This window comes from Mobula hypostoma, chromosome 3 (assembly GCF_963921235.1).
Source record: "Mobula hypostoma chromosome 3, sMobHyp1.1, whole genome shotgun sequence".
Taxonomy (NCBI): domain Eukaryota; kingdom Metazoa; phylum Chordata; class Chondrichthyes; order Myliobatiformes; family Myliobatidae; genus Mobula; species Mobula hypostoma.
In genome coordinates, this window is record NC_086099.1 from 113912602 (window position 1) to 113935453 (window position 22852).

The 22852-nt window shown below is 43.3% G+C and overlaps 1 protein-coding gene across 1 annotated transcript; it reads right to left on the bottom strand.

The window, feature by feature from the left end:
* Positions 1-482: 482 nt before the first annotated feature.
* On the bottom strand, positions 483-4154 carry LOC134343720 (ETS translocation variant 3-like protein). The gene is made up of 3 exons (XM_063042470.1): positions 3880-4154; positions 2184-2325; positions 483-677 (listed from the first exon to the last, which is right to left on the bottom strand). The coding sequence occupies exons 1-3, from the start codon at positions 4152-4154 to the stop codon at positions 483-485; spliced, it is 612 nt and encodes a 203-aa protein (XP_062898540.1).
* Between the last annotated feature and the right edge of the window lie 18698 nt (positions 4155-22852).

Below are 22852 nucleotides of genomic sequence, written 5' to 3' on the forward strand. Positions count from 1 at the left end.
CTGTCTCCAAGCCTCAAGCCTCAATACCCCAAGCCAGACTCCAAGCCTCAAGCCTCAAGACCCCAAGCCTGTCTCCAAGCCTCCAGCCTCAAGACCCCAAGCCTCAAGCCTCAAGACCCCAGACTCCAGTCCTGCAGTCATATCATTTCCATGCCTGGTTCTGGGGCCTGAACCCAAGGCAAGACCCAGGTTCTGGGTCCTTGTGCAATCTCTGGCTCGGGGTCCAAGCCCAAGTCTTTTTTCTTGTCCTGGCTCCTTGTCTGTATCCTGTCACGTTCCTACTCTAGTCAAGTCCTGTTCCTTGTACTTCAGTGTCTGTGTCTTGCATTTGGGTCCGCTACCAGCACCCCCATTGTGACACAAATGCTCCACTTTAAATCTCACTCTCCGGCCTGTGAATTACCTCTTTTTTCGCTCCCGATTCCATCGGAGTGTCGGAAAATGCCGAAAGCCCGCGAAGGCTCTTTATTTAAATCTCTCTTTTAGACCTGTCGCTCCCGATTCGCCGACCAAGGAAGCTCTATGAGTAAAGGGCGCTTACCGCCATGCCGCTGTTGCAATTGGTTGCCATCCGTGGAATTGCCTGTTCCAGGCATCTCTGGATAAGGCCCGCCCACGTCCAGCCTGTCGACTTCCTTCATCTGATCCCCTCTGGCCCGGGGGAGGTCTGGCAGAACCTAAGCAAGGGTGGGTGATAGTGTCAGAGTTCTAAGAGCAGGAGCAGAAAGGAGAGAGGAGCATCTTCCCTGATCCCGTTCTCCTCTCATCTCCTTCTCCGGCCTTACCCTCTATTACCTTCTCCACCGATTCCTCTAATCTACCTCTCTTCCTTTTCCTGTACCTCCCCTCCCACCTCTATCACCTTCTATAAATGGTCTGTTTTGGTTGTTTTCTCGTTATCGCTTCCCTTTTCATTCACTTGTTCTTCTCTGCAGTGCGCTCCCCTCCTTCTTTCTTCCTCTTATTCACCCCTCCTCCTCCTTCTCTTCCCGTCTCATCATCTTCCTCTCCTCTCTCTTCTCCCGTCCCTCCCCCACTCCGCTGTGTCCCTTTGGACTGTGCAGTCTGACATACATTTCCTGTCTCTGATTCTTCCTTAGACTTCTGCTACCGGATTCTATCACTTTAAGCTTGTGCATTCAAAGATGCTTTTCTGCACATCACTGCTTTTAACACGTGGCTACTTGAGTTACTGTTGCCTTCCTGTCAGCTTGAACCAGTCTGGCCATTCTCCTCTGTCTTTCCTCATTAACAAGGCTATGTCGTCCACAGAACCGCCACATTTTGTGTGTATTACTTTGGATTTTCAGCATCCGCAGAACCATATGTTTAATATTTATCCTGTTTCCCGCTCCGGATTTCCTTTCCCTCTTCCAATCCAAGGCTCATACTCCAGTCCCATCCACAGAAGTCTTGCTGCATTCCTCCAGAATTTTGTGGCTAATACTTCAACCATTTGACCAGCTGCATTCCCAAAAAATTACTTCCAGCACTGACCTTCTCTGGTAGGACCACGTAAACACTAGCTCGCAAATCCATATACTTTTTTAAAAATCCACCTTTCTACACCATTCCCAGTAAATTGATCCCAGCTAATACTCAGGAGGTTGAAACCCCTTCCCGTGCACTCAGTGACTGATTTATTAGGTAGCTCTTGTAGCCACTGAAGATATGTTCGTGGTCCCCTGCTGCTATCCTCCATTGATTTAGGTCGATACATGATGTAATGCATAGCTGTTTGAGTTACTGTCAGCTTGGACCAGTCTGGCCGTTGTCCTCTGACCTCTCTCATTAACAAAGCTTCTCCGCCCACAGAACTGCTGCTCTCTGGGTGTTTTTTTTTTGTTTTGTTTTGTTTGTTTGTTTTTTGCACTATTCTCTGTAAACTCCAGTGACAGTTATGCGTGAAAATCCCAGGAGCTCTGAGATACTTAAACTACCCCATCTGGCGCCAACAATCATTCCACGGGCAAAGTCACTTAGATCACATTTCTTCTCCACTCTAATGTCTGGTTCAAACATTAACTGACCTCTTGACCATGTGCTTTTATATATTGAGGTGCTGCCACATGATTGGTTGATTAAATATTTGCATTAACGAGCAGATGTATTAGTGTACCTAATAAAGAGGCCCCTGTGTGGATTTTGACTGGGGATTGTGAGGTCGCGGCGCCGAGGGAAACGACTCCAGGAATTCGCAGGAGCTGGGGAGGGCTCCGCAGGTCCCACACAGGCCACTTTGCCATAATCAGGGCACTGAAGTTGAACTTGTAGGTAAACCTCTTGCTTTTGGTCTTGTTTAGGATCCGCTTGCTGTAGTAATACCTGGGAAGAGACAGTCGGACTCAGGCCCCAAACACAGAGGAGCGGGAAGTTCAACGTTCAAAGTGCTAAGTAAACTTATTACTGACATATATATCACCCTGGGGTTTATTTTATTGCCGGCATGCACAGTAAATACAAGAAACGCCATAGAATCAATGAAAGACTGTCCTCAGCAGGAGAGGGATAATAAATCAGTCATGGTGGAATGGTAAAATGGCGGAGCAGACTTGATAGGTGAAAGCAACACACACAAAATGCTGAAGGAACTCACCGCTCCAAACATCGACTGTTTGCTCTTTTCCAAAGATGCTGCCTGGCCTGCTGAATTCCTCCAGCATTGTGTGTGTGTTGCTGGGATTTCCAGCATCTGCAGATTCTCTCCTGTTTGTTGATGGGGAGAATGGCCTACGACTTCTAGTCTTATGGTCTAAGAAAGAGAGGGAAAGCAAGAAAAAAGATTATTTGGCTGATAAAGAAAATGAAAATTGGATCAACAAGCTTGCTGATGACACTAAGATTGGAGGCATTGTGGATAGCGAGGAAGGTTTTCAAAGCTTGCAGAGGGATCTGGATCAACTGGAGGGGTGGGCCAGAAAGTGGCAGATGGAATTTAATGCAGACAAGTGTGAGGTGCTGCATTTTGGAAGGACAAATCAAGGTAGGACATACACAGTAAATGGTAGGGCACTGAGGAGTGCGGAGGAACAAAGAGATCTGGGAGTTCAGATACATAATTCCCTGAAAGTGGCGTCACAGGTAGACAGGGTTGTAAAGAAGGCTTTTGGCATCCTGGCATTCATAAATCAAAGTATTGAGTGTAGGAGTTGGGATGTTATGGGGAGGTTGTATGAGACATTGGTGAGGCCAAATTTGGAATATTGTGTATAGTTCTGGTCACCTAACAATAGGAAGGATATCAGTAAGATTGAAAAAGTGCAGAGAAGATTTACTAGGATGTTGCCTGGTCTTCAGGAATTAAGTTACAAGGAAAGATTGAACAGGTTAGGACTTTATTCCTTGGAGCGTAGAAGAATTAGGGGAGATTTGACAGAGGTTTACAAAATTATGGGGGGTATAGACAGAGTAAATGTGAATAGATTCTTTCCACTTAGATTAGGAGAGATAAATACGAGAGGACATGGCTTTAGGGTGAAAGGGGAAAGGTTCAGGGGGAATATTAGGGGGAACTTCTTCACTCAGAGTGGTGGGAGTGTGGAACGAACTGCCATCTGACGTGGTAAATGCAGGCTCACATTTAAGTGTTAAGAATAAATTGGATAGGTACATGGATGAGAGAGGTCTGGAGGGTTATGGACTGGGTGCAGGTCAATGGGACTAGCGGAATAATGTTTCTGCACAGACTAGAAGGGCCGAATAGATTGTTTTCTATGCTGTAGTGTTCTATGGTTCTAAAAAGCAGAGAAAGGGAGAGAGGGATGAGAGGAAAAGGTAGTCGTTCGAAGAGACAAGACAGGGTGAACCGCCAGATATAGTTAAAGTTGTCAGCTGGTCCCGGACTGGATGGTGGAGGGACACGTTGTACTGAGACATTACCTTAGGGCCCTGCTGAGTTTATCATAGTTCATCTGGGGCTTTCGCTTCCTCGCTCCCCACAGACGAGCCACCTCTTCAGGGTCCTTGATGACAAACTCCCCGAAATCGCCCTGCCAGGCAATCACCTCTCGGAACTCCTCTCTCCGCAGCAGGTCCAGGATGAAGTGCCAGAGCTGGACCTGCCGGCTCCCGGGGCTGGAGTCGGGTTTGTAGACCCAGTTCGGGTAAGTCACACCTGCGGCGATAGGGTCGAAAAAGACGACAATCAGCTGCATGCCGAAATGCGGCAACACACAATCAAAAACGGAATCACTTTTAATATCACTGCCTTAGGTCGTGATACGTGTTGTTTTGCGGCAGCAAACAGGGAAATGCATAATAATAGCACTATAAATTACAGTGATAAATATTGATACGTATATATTTACAATGATCAATATAGATACATATATATTTACAATGATCAATACAGATACATACATACTTACAATGACAAATATAGATACATATATATTTAAATAAGTAGGACAAAATGAGAGGGCTAGGTAGTGAGGTAGAGTGTACGGATTCATTGTCCATACATAAATCTGATGTCGGAGGGGAAGAAGCTGTTCCTAAAATGCTGATAGTGTGCCTTCACGTTCCTGTACCTCCTCCTTGGAAGTAACAATAAGAAGAGGACGTGTCCAGGGTGATAGGGGTCCTTAATGATGGACGCCGCCTTTTTGAGGCATCGCCTTATGAATTCCTTCTCGATGCAGGGGAAACTGGTGTCCATGATGGAACAGGCCGAGTTTGCAACTTTCTGCAGCTTTTTCCGATCCTGTGCAGAGGCCCCTCCATGCCAGGTGGTGATGGAACCACCGCCTCTGAATGCTGGAGCTTTTGATGGCATGCCAAATCTCTTCAAACTCCTAATGAAGCATTGTGATTGTAATATCGAGGGCCCAGGGCAGATCTTCAGAGGTGTTGACAGATAGACAGGTGGCAAAGAATGCACTTGGTACACTTGACAACATGGGGCCAGGGCACTGAGCACCCCCCCCCCAACACACACACACTCCCCCCACCACCACCACCCAGGCCATGCTCTCTTCTCGCTGCTGCCTTCAGGAAGTAAGTACAGGAGCCTCAGGTCCCACACCACAGTTTGTCTTCTTTGGCACAATGGCTGTTTGTTTTCCTGTGTAGTTGTGTCATTCATTCAATTTGTATTTCTTCATGCTTACAAGAAAATGAACCTGGGGTAATACATAACATACACCACTTGGCCACTTTATTAGGTACACCTGTGCAGCTGCTGATTAATGCAAATGGCTCATCAGCCAATCATATCACAGCACCTCAATGTATAAAAGCATGGTCAAAATGTTCATGTGCTCTAAGTGACTTTGACTGTAGAATGATTATTAGTGCTAGACGGGATAGTTTAAGTAGGTCAAAAACTGCTGATCTGCGATTTCTGTGCACGGCAGTCTCTAGACTTTGCAGAGAATGGTGCGAAAAACAAACCAAAAAACTCCAGTGAGCATCATTTCCGTGGAGGGAGAGATCAGGCAAGAATTGCTCGAGTATTTCAACATGACAGAAAGCTCAAATAGCCACGTACGTCAACAGTTGTGTGCAGACGAGCATCTATGAACGCAGAACACACCAATCCTTGAAGTGGATGGGCTACAGAAGCAGAAGACCAAAAACATATACTCAGTGGCCACTGTATTAGGTGCCGGGTTACCTGATAATGTGGCCACAAAGTGCAGTCTCAGAGAAACGGAGATGCTCGGAGCAGATCAAACCGGACACCAGAGGTGGGTGTGCGAGAGTGAGCAAGAGAGAGGGATACTGTAGAGTTCAAATCGGGATGGATGAATAGACACACACAGAGTGGGCAAGAGGGATGATAGTGTAGAGTGCAATAGGGATGGATAGACACGCAAAGAGTGGCCACCAAAGAGCAAGAAAGCACTCAACAAGGAAATACTGTTGACAGAAAGCCAACATACAAGGAGGCAGAGAGAACGAGTGGCCGAAGCAGTGGGAATGAGGAAGGGTAAGAGGCAGAGAGAGAGAAATAAATGGAAGAGATACAAACAGAGAGAGAGGATTACCTGGATATTTACCGACAGCGTTGTAGATGAAGCGTCGGTGGCGTGGTTGAAGATCCCACAAGCTGTTCAACCCGCTACCATCAGGAAGGAAATACGGGAGCATCAGGACCAGGACTGCCAGAGTGGGAAAATAGCTGGTTCCCTCCAACTATGAGACTAATGACTACTGTTACGTAAACGGCAACAATGAATATCAATCGAGACAGGTTATATAAAAACAACCAAACATTTATTAAACACGTATAAACGATAAGGGAAAAAAAAACAAACGAGAACTTTAAACGGAAGTTAACAGATATGCAGCCGTTCACCAACTCGCCACTCGGCTCTAGTTCTTAAAGCGTTAAATGCAAAAACAGTTCTTGAAGCGATACAGTCAGATATAGTTCTTAAAGCGATAATTTCGGAAGTCCAACAGTTTTACACATTCAATTGGGAGAGACTTCTCTGGAGAAGGATTTCTTCACAGACGCACTTTTACTGCTGGTTCTGTCCACAGGATTCACGATGCCGAAAATAAACAGTTTAAATCAACTGACCTTAAATTCCTTTAGAGAGAGAGAGAGCACACCTTTGCATGAACTCCTTGCTCTTTCTGGCAAGAGTTATCTCGATGCAGGTACTCCTCCAACGAAGACTCAATAAGGTTGATTCTTTATTAAACTGCCAGACGATGCCGACTTCTCTCGATCCTTCGATAAATTCTTCACTCGCCCTTCAACTGTGGGAATTGAGTAAATTGGCACATCCAGCCACAAATTTCCAGTCCAAATAATATGGAATCTTTCAACAGAACGCACAACCGTTTTAAAAATGAAACTGCGTCACAAAAACAAACGCAACAGAAACGGAGACACAGCACGTTCGGCCTGGAAATCTACAAACTTAAAAACCTTACTGCGTCACCTGAGTCGACCCTTATATAGTCACGGGGGGGCACGTGTCATCACGTGACCTCACATCGGCGGGAAAATCACATCAGGTGACCTCCAAAAGACCATCACAGCATTCTCACTAAAAAAAACCGATCTCCTTGAGCATGTGACACTACCCTGCCACCACCGAGGTCTCGTCTCCAGGATGGCGAGCTGTTTTCTATAATGTTTATTGTTTACCTCTGCTGCGCACTACATGCACGTTGAATTTTAAATTTTATTATCTTAGTTGTGCTAATGTTTAGTTTTATGTGCTGTGTGTGATATGTTTTGTGGATGCAGCGTGGACTGCAGCATCGCTGATTCATTTGTTTGTATGTACCTGCAGTCAGATGGCAATAAACTTGAATTAAAAAGAGAAAGCAACGGCCAGAGTGTGAAACATGGAAAGAGAGAGATGTAGGGAAAGAGAATGAGAAATTTAAAGAGAAGGCAGAAGGGGAAGAGAAAGAGAAAATAGAGAGAGAGAAAGAAACAGAAAAAAGACAGATGGGCGAGACAGAAATGCAAATAAAGACACAAGTGGTGGAAAACTGAGAGAGGAAATTGAAGGGACAATGTGATAGAATATGAAAAAGAGAAGCATGCAGACACACCAAGATGTGGAAAGAGATGGGAGGGCGCACAATTACACCGAGGTACCCAGTAAACCTTGAGCGCTGGGCTGAAGGGAAGGGTATTTATGAACCAACCTGGTAACCAGAAGTGTGTAGGGTCAGTTCCACAGGTACCCTGCATCACAGCCCCAGGACCCTGACAAATCAAGGCAGGGATTCCCCAAGATCTGTTCTCTCTGCGAGAAAACCACACCTCCTCGTCTTCTTCGAGGGAACTCACCAGAAGCATACTTGGGAGGAGCAATCTATCTCTCCAAACATCTGTCTGTCTGTCTCTCTCTCCCCCCCCCCACACTTCCTCCTTCTCTCTCTCTCCTTCCCACACTCTTTCCTTCTCTCCCTCCCTCCCTCTCTCTCTCTCCCACCCTGCCTCCTTCTGTCTTTCTCTCTCTCTATCTCTCTCCCTCTTTCTCTCTCTCCCCCACCCACTCTCCTTCTCTCTATCTCTATCTCTCACCCTCCCTCCCTATCTCTCTCCCACCCTGCCTCCTTCTCTTTCTCTCTCTCTCCCCACCTCTCACCCTTTATCTATCTCAACTTCTATTTATCTCTCTCCGACTCTTTTTCTGTTCCTCCAGTCCCGTCTCACTCCACTATTCTTTCGTTCTTTGCGCCAGCCCTTTTGCTTCTACTCAATCTCGCTTTCTTTTTTTTTCTCTCCTGCCGCCTGTATCTCTCCGGGATTATATTCTACATCTCCTTTTTCACTCAGCCTGCCTCGCTCTGTCCTCCCCACTCTACCTATCGCTTTCGGACTTCTGTCAATGTCTAACTGACCCCTTTTTAATATCTGCTCCATCTAATCAGCTCAGCTCTCGCTAAGAATGCGATTAATTTAAAGTTCGGCCGCTCTAAGCCCTCAAACGGAAAGAAAGAACACAGCGATGACAGGAATCAGCAGAAAAGGGACAAGAGATAGAGCTGATTAAAAGGGGGCAGGGGAGTTACAGGCTGAGATCTTTCTGAGAGGTTTACACAAAGAATAAAAGATCCCGAGAGTTAAAGGCTGAGATCTAATGGAGGGCATCAGGGTATCCGAGAAATAAATTGTGCAACTGAAAACCCACACAAGCTTGAATGTGCAACCTTCATACTGGCGGCGTTGGAAATGAACGCTGAACTGGGGAACACCCCGAGCCGCTAGGCTCCCATAGCACCTGGACTGACAGCAGAGGATGGTTGGATGACGATACCCTCGGGCTACCCCAGCACATCCTTTGGTGTGTTGGTTGTTAATGCAATTGACACGTTTCACTGTCTGTTTCGATGTACAGGTGATAAATAAATCTGAATCTGATCTGAAATGAGTAGCAGTGAAATTTGGAATATCACTGATTTCCCCCTTGATCCATAGGGACCCATGCAGTATACTGGGGTACAGATCATCAGATCTTGCAAATTTAAGTGGCTCACATGGTCATTAATTTCTCAGTTGCCTTTTTCGCCTTAATACTTAAGTCCTTTAATTCCTCCTTCTCATTGGACTCTCAGTGCCCTTCTATTTCTCATCTTTGAGTCATCAGAGAAAGAGGGAGAAAGTGAGGGGGGAAGAGAAGCAGGGGGAAAGAGAGGGAAAGAGGGAGAGGGAGACAGGAAGTGAGGGGTGAGAGAAGCAGGGGAAAAGAGAGGGAAAGAGGGAGAGGGAGCGGAGAAAGTGAGGGGTGACAGAAGGATGGGGGAGAGAAAGAGAGGGAAGGAGAGTGAGACAGAGGGAGAGAGGGAGGAATAGAAGGAGAAGGAGTGAGAAAGAAATAGAGGGAGTGTAGAAGAGAGAGAGGGGAGAGAGGGGGAAAGCGAGAGATGTGGGGGCTTTATTAATCCTTCCTTACAGCACACAGAAGAGTCCAGTGCAGACCTTTCCTCTGGGGGAGAGATTGTTGACTGTGGAGAGTGTTTCAAACAGCACACTGCGAGAATCCTTCGTCTTATCCACAAGGTAAATGGATCAAGCTGTAGTTAATAGGATCAGTTTGCATTAGTGAAGATAAAGTACCAGACCTTGACAACTGCAGCGATGGCTTATGGGGCAGGAACTTTCATTTTTTAAAAGTCCTGAATTGAGAGGACCCATACACACTCCATACTGGGAGGAATCTTTTACGTCCATCACAGCTGCTTCGAAGGCCACAGGAAACAATACTCCGGACCGTTGTTACACCACCACCATCAAAAATGCCTACCATGCTATTCCACGCCCTCACTTCGGGAAGTCTGATCACCTAGCTGTACTTCTGCTCCCTGAATATAGGCAGAGACTGAAGACTGCAGCACCAGCAGTGAGGACCAAGAAGGTTTGGACCAGGGAAGGACAGGAATGCCTACAGGACTGCTTTGAATAGATAGACTGGACTGTACTCAGGAATTCATCTTCAAATCTGGATGAGTATGTTGCAGTTGTTACCGACTTCATTAAAACCTGTGTGGATGAGTGTGTGCCTACAAAGACTTACTGTACATTCCCAAACCAAAAGCCGTGGATGAACCAGGAGGTACGTCGTCTGCTGAAAACTAGATCTGTGGCATTCAAGTCTGGCAATACAGGCCTGTACCAGAAAACCAGGTATGATTTGCGGAGGGCTATTTCAAGGCAAAGAGACAATTTCAAACGAGGTTGGATATGACATCTGATGCACGGTAACTCTGGCAAGGATTGTAAGACATTACTTCCTACAAAGCGAAACCCAATCGCATGAATGGCAGTGATGCTTCACTACCAGATGAACTTAACGCCTTCTATGCACGCTTTGAAAGGGAGAACACAACTACAGCTGTGAAGATCCTTGCTGCACCTGATGGCCCTGTGATCTCCATCTGAGATGGAGATGTTAGGCTGTCTTTAAAGAGAGTGAACTCTTGCAAAGCAGAAGGTCCCGATGGAGTACTTGGTAAGGCTCTGGTAACCTGTGCCAACCTACTAGCAGGAGTATTCAAGGACATTTTCAACCTCTCACGGCTACGGGCAGAAGTTCCCACTTGTGCCCAAGAGAAATAATGTGAGCTACCTTAATGACTATCGCCTGGTAGCACTCACATCTACACTGATGAAATGCTTTGAGAGAATGGTCATGACTAGACTAAACTCCTGCCTCAGCAAGGACCTTGGCCCATTGAAATTTGCCTATCGCCACAATAAGTTAATGGCAGATGTGATCTCAATGGCTCCCCACACGGCTTTAGACCACCTGGACATTACAAACACCAATATCAGGATGCTGTTCATCAACACCATCATTCCCACAATCCTGATTAAGAAGTTACAGAACCTGAGCCTCTGTACCTCCCTCTGCAATTGGATTCTCGCCTTTCTAACTGGAAGACCACAATCTCTGCAGATTGGTGATAATATCTCCTCCTTGCTGACAATCAACACTGGCACACCTCAGGGGTGTGTGCTTAGATCACTGCTCTACTCTCTCTATACCATGACTGTGTAGCTGGGCATAGTTCAAAAACCATCTATTAATTTGCTGATGATACAACCATTGTTGGTAGAATCTCAGATGGAAATGAGAGGGCGTACAGGAGCAAGATATGCCAACTTGTGGAGTGGTGTCACAGCAACAACTTTGCACTCAATGTCAGTTAGACAAAAGAGCTGATTGTGGATTTCAGGAAGGGTAAGACAAAGGAACCAATTCTCATAGAGGGATCAGAAGTGGAAAGCAGTTTCAAGTTCCTGGGTGTCAAGATCTCTGAGAACCTAACCTGGTCCCAACATATCGATGCAACTATAAAGAAGGCAAGACAGCGACTATACTTCATTAGGAGTTAGAAGAGAATTTTGCATGTCAACAAAAACACTCAAAAACTTCTACAGATCTACCATGGAGAGCATTTTGACAGGCTGCATCACTGCCTAGTATGGGGGGGGGGGTCGGTCACTGCACAGGACTGAAAGGAGCTGCAGAGGGTTGTAAATCTAGTCAGCTCCATCTTGTGCACTAGCCTACAAAGTACCCAGGACATCTTCAAGGAGTGGTGTCTCAGAAAGGCAGCGTTCGTTATTAAAGCATGCCCTTTTCTCACTGTTACCATCAGGTAGGAGGTACAGAAGCCTGAAGGCACACGCTCAGCAATTCAGGAACAGCTCCTTCCTCTCAGCCATCCGATTCCTAAATGGACATTGAACCCATGAGCACGACCTCACTTTGTTAATATATATTATTTGTTATGCACAATTTTTAATTTATTCAATATATATATTCTGTAATTGACTTATTTATTTTTTTCTGTTTATCTTCTATATTATGTATTGCATTGAGGTGCTGCTGCTAAGTTAACAAATTTCACGACACACGCCAGTGATAATAAACCTGATTCTGATTCCGTCTGAACTGTAGGGATTCCTCACCCACCCAGAAGACCATAAGACATAGGGACAGAATCAGGCATTTGGTCCATTGGGTCTGCACCATCATTCCATCTCAACCACATTCTCCATCACCTTTGATGCCCTGACTGATCTGTTTGCTCAGTGCTGCCCTCTTATGTTTTCTCAGTGGAAGGACAAGGTGGACCAGGACAACTCAGGAACTTGGGCAAACAAGAGAAAATCTGCAGATGCTGGAAATCCAAGCAACACACACAAAATGCTGGGGGAACTCAGCAGATCAGGCAGCATCTATGGAAAAGAGTAAACAGTCAACGTTTCAGGCCAAAACCCTTCATCAGGACTGGAGACAAAAGATGAGAAGTCAGAGTAAGGTGGTGGGGGAGTGGAGGAAGAAACACAAGGTGAAGCGGTCTCCCAATCTACATTGTGCCTCATCAATATAGAGGAGGCCACACCAGGAGCACCAGATGCACCAGATGATTGCAAAAGATTCACAGATGAAGTCGCCACACCTGGAAGGACTGTCTGGGGCTCTGAATGGTAGTGAGGGAGGAGGTGTAGGGGCAGGTGAAGCACTTGTTCCACTTGCAAGGATACGTGCCAAGAGGAAGATCAGTGGGGAGGGAGGAATGGACAAGGGAGTCACGTAGGGAGCAATCCCTGCAGAAAGCAATAACTGGAGGGCAGGGAAAGATGTGCTTGGTGATAGGATCCCGTAGGAGATGGTGAAAGTTATGGAAAATTATGTACTGGACTCAGAGTCTGGTGGAGTGGTGGGTGAGGACAAGAGGAACCCTATCCTTGGTGGGGTGGCAGGAGGATGGGGTGAGGGCAGATGTGCCCAAAATGGAAATGACGTGGTTGAGGGCAGGGTTGATGGTGGAGGAAGGAAAGCCTCTTTCTTTTGAGGAAGGAGAATAGCTCCTTCATCCTGGAATGAAAAGCCTCATCCTGAGAGCAGATGCAGCATAGATAGAGGAACTGAGAGAAGAGGATGGCATTTTCACAAGTAACAGGGTGGAAAGAGGTAAAGTCCAGCTAGATGTGGGGAATCACTGGGTTTATATAAAAAAAAAATCAGTAGATAAACTGCCTCCAGAAATAGAGACAGTGAGATTGAGAAAGGGAAGGAAGGTCAGAAATGCACCAGTTAAATTTCAGGGCAGTGTGGAAGTTGGAGGCAAAGTTGATGAAATTGACGAATTTTGCTTGGGTGCAGGAAGCAGCACCAATGCAGTCATCATTGTAGCACAGGAAAAGTTGGGGAATGAGTGCCAGTGTAGAACATAGACTATTCCACATAGCCAACAAACAGGCAGGCATAGTTGGGACCCATGCTGGTGTCATGGCTACCCCTTTTGTTTGAAGGAAGTGGGAGGAGTTAAAGAGCAAAATTATTGAGAGTGAAGACAAGTTCCACCAGATAGAGGACAGTAGTGGTGGAGGGGAGCTGGTTGAGCCTTTGAGGCCTTCCTGGTGGGGAATGGAGATGTATAGAGACTGAATGTCCTCAGTGGAAACAAGATGATTGGAGCCAGGGAACCTGAAATCATTGAACAAATCAAGAGCTTGTGAAGTGTCATGGATGCAGATAGGAAGGGGGTGGGGGAGGAGTAAGACTGAGTCAAGGTACGTAGATATCAGTTTGGTGGGGTAGGAACAAGCAGAAACAATGCGTCTCCCTGGAGAGGCAAGGTTGTGGATCTTGAGTAGGAGGTAGAAACGTGATGTAGGGAGTGAGAGAACTAAGAGTTGGTGGCCATAAGACCATAAGACATAGGAGCAGAATTAGGCCATTCAGCCCATCAAGTCTGCTCCGCCATTCCATCATGGGTGATCCCAGATCCCACTCAACCTCATATACCTGCCTTCTCACCATATCCTTTGATGCCCTGACCAATCAGTAAACGATCAACTTCTGCCTTAAATATACCCATGGACTTCACCACCACCACAGTCTGTGGCTGAGCATTCAACAGATTCACTACCCTCTGGCCAAAAATTGCCTCCTTACCTCTCTTCCAAATTGTTGCCCCTCAATTTTGAGGCTGTTCCTCCTAGTTCTAGATACCTCGTTCATAGGAAACATAATAATAATAATCATTACTTTATTGATCCTGAGTGGAAAATCTATTCATTACAGCAACATTTTAAAATATAATTAGCAGTGTGAAGATTTAACTAATAATGAAGTATCGAAATCAGGTCTCTGTTCGCTCAGCCAAACTTGATGCCCGGTGTAGTAGCACTATGGTCTGGGAAATGCATGTGCAGCCAGGTCTCAGTTTTTCACAAAACACTGCACTCCCGGTATTCCCTCTGGGTCTGAATCAGTGCCAAGCTCGACCATCTTATTTCCCAAGGTCCTCACATTTCTCATGATGATAAGTTTATATTTCCTCCTTAGTCTTGACCTTCGCTCCAGCCCTGCAGCCTCAGCGTCACCTCCTAAGCTCCTGCAGGATCTCAGGCCACACTCTGGGAGTAGTGTTAGTCTGCAGAGCTCAATCAGCTGGTCTCTGGAATAAACACACTCTTCGCTCAAGCTTCAGTCCAAACACAAGGTAGCCATCACAAACAGTCCAGGCATTAAATAATCCAAATGACACACAAGAAAACATAAGTATGACATAAAATAATATGAAAAATGGCAAAACACAGGACCCACTGGAACAAGCTGCCGGTGGCATTGCGCTATCTTGCCATCTTCTCCACATTCACCCTATCTAGTCCATTCAACATTTGGTAGGTTTCAATGAGCTCCCCATCCATTCTTCTAAATTCCAGTGAGTACAGGCCCAAAGCTGCAAAACGCTCCTCACATGTTAACCCCTTCATTACTGGGCATTAACCCACGCATTAACCCCTTGTGAACTTCCTCCAGACTCTCTCCAATGACAACATATCCTTTCTGAGATAAGGGGCCTAAAACTGATGTCAATCAGTGCGATCTGACTAGTCTCTTATAAAGGCTCAACATTATCTCCTTGTTTTTCATATTCTATTTCCTTGAAGTAAATGCCAACATTACATTCGCCTTCTTTACCACAGACTCAACTTGTAAATTAACCTTCTGGAAGTCTTGCACGAGGACGCCTAAGCCTCTCTGTACCTCTGATGCTTGAAGCCTCTTCCCAGTTAGATAATAGTTTACACTATTTTTCCTTTAACCAAAATACATTATCATACATTTCCCAACACTGTATTCCATCCGCCACTTTTTGTCCATTCTTCCAATTTGTAAACACAAAATAATAATATGGTTCCGCCTCCATCTACTACCCACTGTTTTCCCCTATTCCTTCTTCACCTTTCCTGCCTATCACTTCCCTGCTTCCCTTCCTCCACCCCTTCATCTTTCCCCTTATTGGTTTTTCACCTGGAACCTACCAGCCTTCTCCTTCCCACCCTCCCCCCACCTTCTTTATAGGGCCTCTGCCCCTTCCCTCTTCAGTCCTGACGAAGGGTTCCGGCCCGAAACCTTGACTGATCATTTCCACGGATGCTGCCCGACTGCTGACTTCTTCCAGCGTGTTGTGAGTGTTGCTTCCAATTTATCTAAGCCCTGTTGCAATCCCATTGCTTCCTCAGCACTACCAGCCCCTCCACCTATCTTCATATCATCCACAAACTTTGTCACAAAGCCATCAATTCCATTATCTAAGTCACTGACAATGTGAAAAGTGGCGGTCCCAATACTGACTCCTGAGGAACACCATTAGTCACTGGCAGCCAACCAGAGACTAACCAGCCAACCAAAAGCCAACCCTTTTATTCTTATTTGCTGCCTCCTGCATGTCAGCCATTCTGCTATCAATGTCGGTATCTTTCCTGTTATGCCATGGGATTTTATCTTGTTAAGCAGGGACATCCATTTAGAACAGAGATGAGCAGTAATTTTAGCCAGAGGGTTAGGCATCTATGGAATTCATTTCCCCTATTCCTTCTTCACCTTTCCTGCCTATCACTTCCCTGCTTCCCCTCCTCCACCCCTTTATCTTTCTCCTTACTGGTTTTTCACCTGGAACCTACCAGCCTTCTCCTTCCCACCCTCCCCCCACCTTCTTTGTATGGCCTCTGCCCCATCCCTCTTCAGTCCTGATGAAGGGTTCCAGCCCGAAAAAGCAGGGTTTGATAGGTTATCAATTAGTAATGGCGTCAATGATTACTGGAGGAGGCAGGAGAATGGAGTTGAGAGGGATAAAAATCTGAACCTCTGCCATCTTCCTGCACTTGACCCATGTCCTTCTCTTCTTGCTACTAGGTCCAGAAGTCTTGGGTCCCACACTGCCAGGTTCAGGAGCAGTTGTTGCTCTGCAGACCATCAGTCTCCAGCAGCGGCTTCACCCATCTCAGTGCTGAACTGAATGGGCAGCTGTGGACTCATTTTCAGGGACTCTGCAGACCATGTTGTGTATTATCCTTTTTAACCATTTCCATTTCCATGATATGTCCTCTTTTCATGTTGGATGTTTGTCAGTCTTGTGTGTGTTTTCATGGTCTCTATCACATTTCTTTATGTTATGGGCCCTGGCAAGAAAATAATTCTCAAGGTTGCATATGGAATGCATTCTCTGATAATAAATTTGAACTTGGAGAATAACTGGAGGTCATGACAATTTGTAGACTATCAGTCTGAGGCCTATTGAGTAGTAGCTCTCAGGAAGGGGTGGGGGGGGGGAGAGGGAAAACAAAAAGAGGTAAAGATTCACACCACCAGGTTCAGGAACAGTTATTACTCCTCAACTGTCAGTCTCCTGAACCTGGGGAGTTAACTTCACTCAATTTCACACTTCATTCACCCCATCACTGAACTGTTCCCACACGCTATCCTCAGGAACTCTTCATTTCAGTTTCTCTTGCGTACTAATAATTCTATAATATTTAGTAATATTGTATACATACAATATATAGGTTGATAAAACATTCTTGTTCATTTAAATCATTAATTACAGGTTATATGTAAAACTACGTGAATTACATAAGTCATCATGCTACTGCATGATACATGCATGGCTCAACTAAAGTAAAGACAGACTTCAGATTCCCATGTCTTCCTTTGAATTAATTTAATGTTTTGAAGTTACAAAACATAATATTGGCAACTAGGCATTTTTTAAAACAAGGACAAGATGGCTATCAACCTGTTCCAAGCACAGCAAGACATTCAATTTTTTAAAAAAAGCATAGCGAGGAACGATGAAACAGAGTAACGTGTAGAGAAGTTGAGTTAAAAATGCTGCAAATGGAAGAATTCAGAGTTCATAAAGAGTGAGCACCAGGTGACAATAATCATTTTTTAAAAATCAGAAATGGCTGGCTACATCAGAAAGATTGACGAGTTTGATTACACAACAGATAATTGGCTCACACATACTGAGTTATTGAAACATTATTTTGAAGCAAATGAAATAGCCAGTGAGATGTATGTACTAATTTACAGCCCAACAGCCCGAATTAAGATAAATGGGGACCTCTCTGACTCCTTCATTTTAGAGAGAGGCACTAGACAGGGATGCCCAATTTCTCCTCTCCTTTTTGCGCTATATATTGAACCACTTGCCCAACTAATAAGACAGAGCGAAATCGTAAAAGGTATCAAGGTGGCAGGGATTGAACAGAAAGTGGCGTTATTCGCAGATGATGTTTTGGTCTGTCTGAGTGAACCAGAAAAATCATTTATAGGATTGTTTACACTGTTGGATGACTTTGGGAAAATATCAGGTTATAAAATAAATGTAAAGAAAACGCAGGTTATGTCCCTAAATTATACACCATCCAAAAAATTGCACGATACATACGATCTTAAGTGGGAAGCTAAATCATTAAAATATTTAGGAATAACCCTGCCGAAGGATCTTTCAACACTGTCACAGGTAAATTATGGGCCATTAATCTCAGAGATAAAAGCAGATATGCATAGATGGAATCTTATCCCCTTTTTAAGTTTAAATTCAAGGATAAATACTATAAAAATGAATATTCTTCCTCGGTTATTATATCTTTTCCGTACTTTACCAGTGGAGGTGGATGATAATCAATTCAGGGAATGGGACAAATGGATTTCCCGCTTCATTTGGCAAGGAAGGAAACCTAGAATTCGATATAACACTTTACAGTTAGGGAAGGAAAGAGGAGGTATGGTTCTTTCTTGCCTGAGAAATTATTTTTATGCCTCACAGATAACCCCTCTGTTATACTGGTGTAATAGGGAATATAAGGCTAGATGGAAGGAAATAGAATTTGGATTAGTTGACAGTTTTCCTCTTCAGGCCTCAATAGCTGACAAAGGATTGATGGCCCAGTTGGAAAAATTTAATAATGCTTGGATAAATCTTACATTAAAAGTATGGCAGAAGGTGGTTAATTCATGTGGAATTAATAACATGCTAAAACTCTTTAGATGGTGTGCATATGATACCGAATTCCTTCCCAACAGAGGAGATAAAAGATTTGAGCTATGGATAAAGAAAGGTCTTATAACCTACCTCTCATTTATAGATAAAAGAGTATTACAAAGTTTCCAAATCCTGCAGGACAAACATGGCCTAGAACATAATGACTTTTTTTTAGGTACCTTCAAATACGAAACTATGTTAACCAGAGTTGTAGATATACAGACCTATCAACAGTAGAATTAGAATTTTTCAAGATTCTGAATTCGGCTTGCAGTTCAATACCTAGTAAATCAGTTTCTCGCCTATATAATGCACTCTCCCATGCTAAAAATGTAAATACACTGTATATTAAAGAGAAGTGGGAGAAAGAAGCGGGGTTGGTACTTTCAGAGGAGGCTTGGGGGAAAATCTGCAGCTTTCAATGGTCCTCGACTAATTCTTTGACTTGGAGAGAACATTGTTGGAAAAACATTATAAGATACTTCAAGACCCCATATCAGGAAAAATATAAAGATACAAATGTGATGTGTTGGAGAAGGTGCGGCTCTAAGGAGGCAAATCATTTTCATTTTCTGGGATTGCCCTAAATTAAGTCTATTTTGGGAAGGTATTCATAGAACATTAGTTAAGGTACTTAGGTCCCAGATACCTCTGAACTTTGAGACGCTCTATTTGGGGCACGTATTGTTCCTTGAACAGAAGGAAGATATAAAGTTGCTGCAGGCCCTCTTAGCGGCAAGTAAGAAATCAATCACTAGAAAATGGCTAAATCCAATACCACCTACATTAGAAGATTGGTACGAAATTATCTTGGAAATATTTAAAATGGAAAAGTTGACCTACTCCCTGAGAACTCAAAAAGAAACATTTTATCAAATCTGGAATAAATGGATTGAATATATAACCCCAATGCGAGCAGACTTTAGATGACTCTCCTAATGATTTATATTGCTCTTCTCATCAACACAGTAATATTGCTAACGTAAGCACCCCTAGTCTAAATGTTTGTTGTTGTTTTTTTTTGGAAAATAGAGAATTAACACAAGTAAAGGGAAAGATTTGGGAAAGGGATAAAAAAAAAATGAAAAAATTAAGTAAATAAGTACATAGGGATTGGATAATTATGTCTGCGGGCAGGAACAAGCACGAACAAATTGGGATATAAACACCTACAATGGTTGGTATATAGGCTTGTATGCAACATTTTGGACCAGTGGAAATGGTCCAGAAGGGTTGTATGGAAACTATTATTACCATTTTTCTTAACAACTAATTTCATTACTTAGCCTAATAGGTTAGATTTACCACAGTACATAATTATCTATTTAAATGTTTATTTTGCTTTTATATCATCTCAATGTGTACTTAAGAATGTATAAATAATTGTAGTTTTATACATATAAAAAAATGGAAAAGGTTATGTGTGAAAAAAGTACATGATAATTGTGAACTCCTTATCCAAATAAAAATAAAATTAAAAAAAAAGAAATAAGCTTTGCTATTATAAAAGTGACAAGAACACTTAGAGCCAAAGCCTTTGCTGAGTGCAGAACGCTTTAAGTTTCATAAGCAGAATCAACAGGAAGGGGAGTCATTTCAGCGTATGTGGCTGAATTGAAGAGAATGTTAGCTTGGTAATGCTCTTGATGATGCATTAGGTGATTGTTTAGTTTGTGGAATCCCACAAGAAAGCATTGAAAAAATGGATCCTAACTGAAGCAGAGCTTACATCTAAAAGAGCAGTGGAAACCACACTTTCAATGGAAATCGCAGAGACACAAATGAGTTGCAGTCAGGAATGAAAGCAAGTGTGAATAAAATTGCAGTGTTTAAAACAGAATCCAGCCTGGCTGAACGTTATGGCAGGGATTCACATACACCAAACAAATGCAGATTTAAAGGCAAAATTTGCAGAAGATGCAACAAAGAAGGACACATACAAAGAGCATGTTGGGCAAATATAAATGGACTGCTCAGGGAAGAGAAAATGCTGAAAAATTCAAGTTGTAGTTTCAAAAAGAGCACTAATCAGCACACTGTTGATGAAAACTCTGATAACAGTGTGTAGGTCTGTGTAAGATGCACAGTATGAATATTAACAATAGACAAGCAATATGGCTTAATTAATTAAAATGGAATTAGACTCTGGTTCAACTGTTTCAGTCATTCCACAAAATTAATTTAAACATTTCAAAGATACCAAACTGAAGCCTTCAGATAGCCAACTAAGAACTTACCCTGGAGAAAAGATAACTCCTGTGGGAATGACATCCATAACAGTGAAAAAGAACAAACAACAAGCCACACCGACTATACTTCATTAGGAGTTTGAAGAGATTTGGTATGTCAACAAATACACTCAAAAACCTCCATAGATATACCGTGGAGAACATTCTCAAAGGCTGCATCACTGTCTAGTATGGAGGGGCTACTGCATAGGACTGAAAGAAGCTGCAGAAGGTTGTAAATCTAGTCTGCTCTGTCTTGGGTACTAGCCTACAAAGTACCCAGGACATCTTCAAGGAGCGATGTCTCAGAAAGGCAGTGTCCATTATTAAGGACCTCCAGGACCCAGGGCATGTTCTTTTCTCACTGTTACCATCAGGTAGGAGGTACAGAGGCCTGAAGGCACACACTCAGCAATTCAGGAACAGCTTCTTCCCCTTTGCCATCTGTTTCCTAAACGGACATTGAACCTTGAAAACCTCACTTTTTTAAATATACAATTATTTCTGGTTTTTGCACAATTTTTATCTATTCAATATCTGTATACTGTAAATTGATTTACTTATCTATTTATTATTTTTTCTTCTTCTTCTATATTACGTAGTCCATTGAACTGCTGCTAAGTTACCGAATTTCACGACACATCGGTAATAATAAACCTGATTCTGATTCTGATCCTGACATTGAGCTTGTATGTGGTATAAACAGGATGACCAGCATTGTGGGGATGCAGTTGGCTGAGACAACTACAACTTGATTGAAGATCCATCACAATTTGCATGCCACGTCCCCTGCAATGAAGCCATATGAAAGCAAATTATGAAAGATACTGAATGAGGCCACAACTGTTTCCATGCTGAACAGAGGACAAACCGGTATTGGTGCCAACCTCTGTCCCACTGGTTGGAAAGCATATTAGATCAAATGCTGCTCAGATGAAGGGTGAAAGTGACAAAAGCAGAGGTCTGACTATAACAGGTTTCATAGGCAACATACCTGAGAAAATTTCTGATATGTTAACCATGCAGTTACTTATGAAATATGGTCTGGTTTTAAGCTGGATGACAGTTCAAAGCATTCAGTTTTTGTGAGTATAAAGATCCAGAATCTGTGCTTGCATTAGGTTGTTGCATGAGCTTCAAGTGGAAGAATAAAAATTGTTTGTAAAAGTGGATGCAAAGACCAAAGCTCTGCTGGTTGAATGGAAAGCCAAAAAGAGTCAATGGAGATACTAACACAGAGGATTCATCAGATGACGTTGTGGATGAGGAACCAAGAGGAGAGATCAGATTGTAAAGGGAACAATAGAAGGATTAATAAGAGAATACTCCAGTGAAATAAATACAGGTACACCTTCCCAAGATCAAGATACACAAACTAGAAGAAAAAGTAGGGAAGAGATAGAAAGAATATGAACAAGAAAGAATGGTGTGAAAGAGAGGAGGAACACAAGAAAGAAAAACAGAGATCGGAGTAGATTAGAGAGAAAGAGGAAAGGTGCCCAGAGCTGTCAGAACCACTTCCTACAGGCTAAGAATTAATTCCTGCAACCATCGTGGAGAAGCCCCTAGAACCTGATATTGTTTTCAAAGCCACAAGTCTCACCTGCCAAGCAGAGAGATCACATTACACCTCGAGTAAAAAAAAGCCTTCACAATGATTAAATCTTTTGGCTTGAATGGGACAATTTAAAATTTACTATGCTGTTTACGATGGTAGTTGTGTTATACACCATACTGTGTTTATAGTTGAGATGCACTCTATATTGAGTTGGAGTTTATAGCCAAGCAGGGAGGAGTGTTGTGTATTTTATATTTCAGTAATATTTGAGTTGCCTTGTAGATATGTATATATAAGCATTTTTGTTTAAATAATTACAGGTTATATGTACAACAGCATTACTTGCACAAGTCATCATGTTAGCACATGACCTGTGTGCACCCCACTTAAAGACAAAGTCAGAGCCACATTTCGGATTCCCATGAATGAATTAAATGTTTTGAAGTTACAAAACATAACATTCTCGATACTTATTATTTATTATATTATTATTTTATTCTCTTTCTTTTTGTATTTGCACAGACTATTGGCTTTTGCCCATTGGTTGTCTGTCATGTTGTGTGGTCTCTCATTGATTCTATTGTGTTTCTTGTATTTACTGTGAAAGCCCACAAGAAAACAAATCTCTGGGTTGCACATGGTGGTATGTATGTACTTTCTTAATATGCTTTGAACTTTAACGAATTAGGGTGCGCAGGGTCAGGATAAGTCTGATGGTCAGCAGGAAAAGTGCCCGACTCTGCACTCTGAAAGGTATAAAAATTAAATTAGACAGATACACAAGCAAAGTTTAGTT

Coding starts and splice junctions, on each gene's coding strand:
- LOC134343720 (XM_063042470.1), bottom strand. CDS start 4,154: ATGCAGCTGATTGTCGTCTTTTTCGACCCTATCGCCGCAGGTGTGACT. Junction 2,326..3,879: donor AAACTCAGCAGGGCCCTAAG/GTAATGTCTCAG, acceptor GTCTCTTCCCAG/GTATTACTACAGCAAGCGGA. Junction 678..2,183: donor TCCTGCGAATTCCTGGAGTC/GTTTCCCTCGGC, acceptor ACCCTTGCTTAG/GTTCTGCCAGACCTCCCCCG.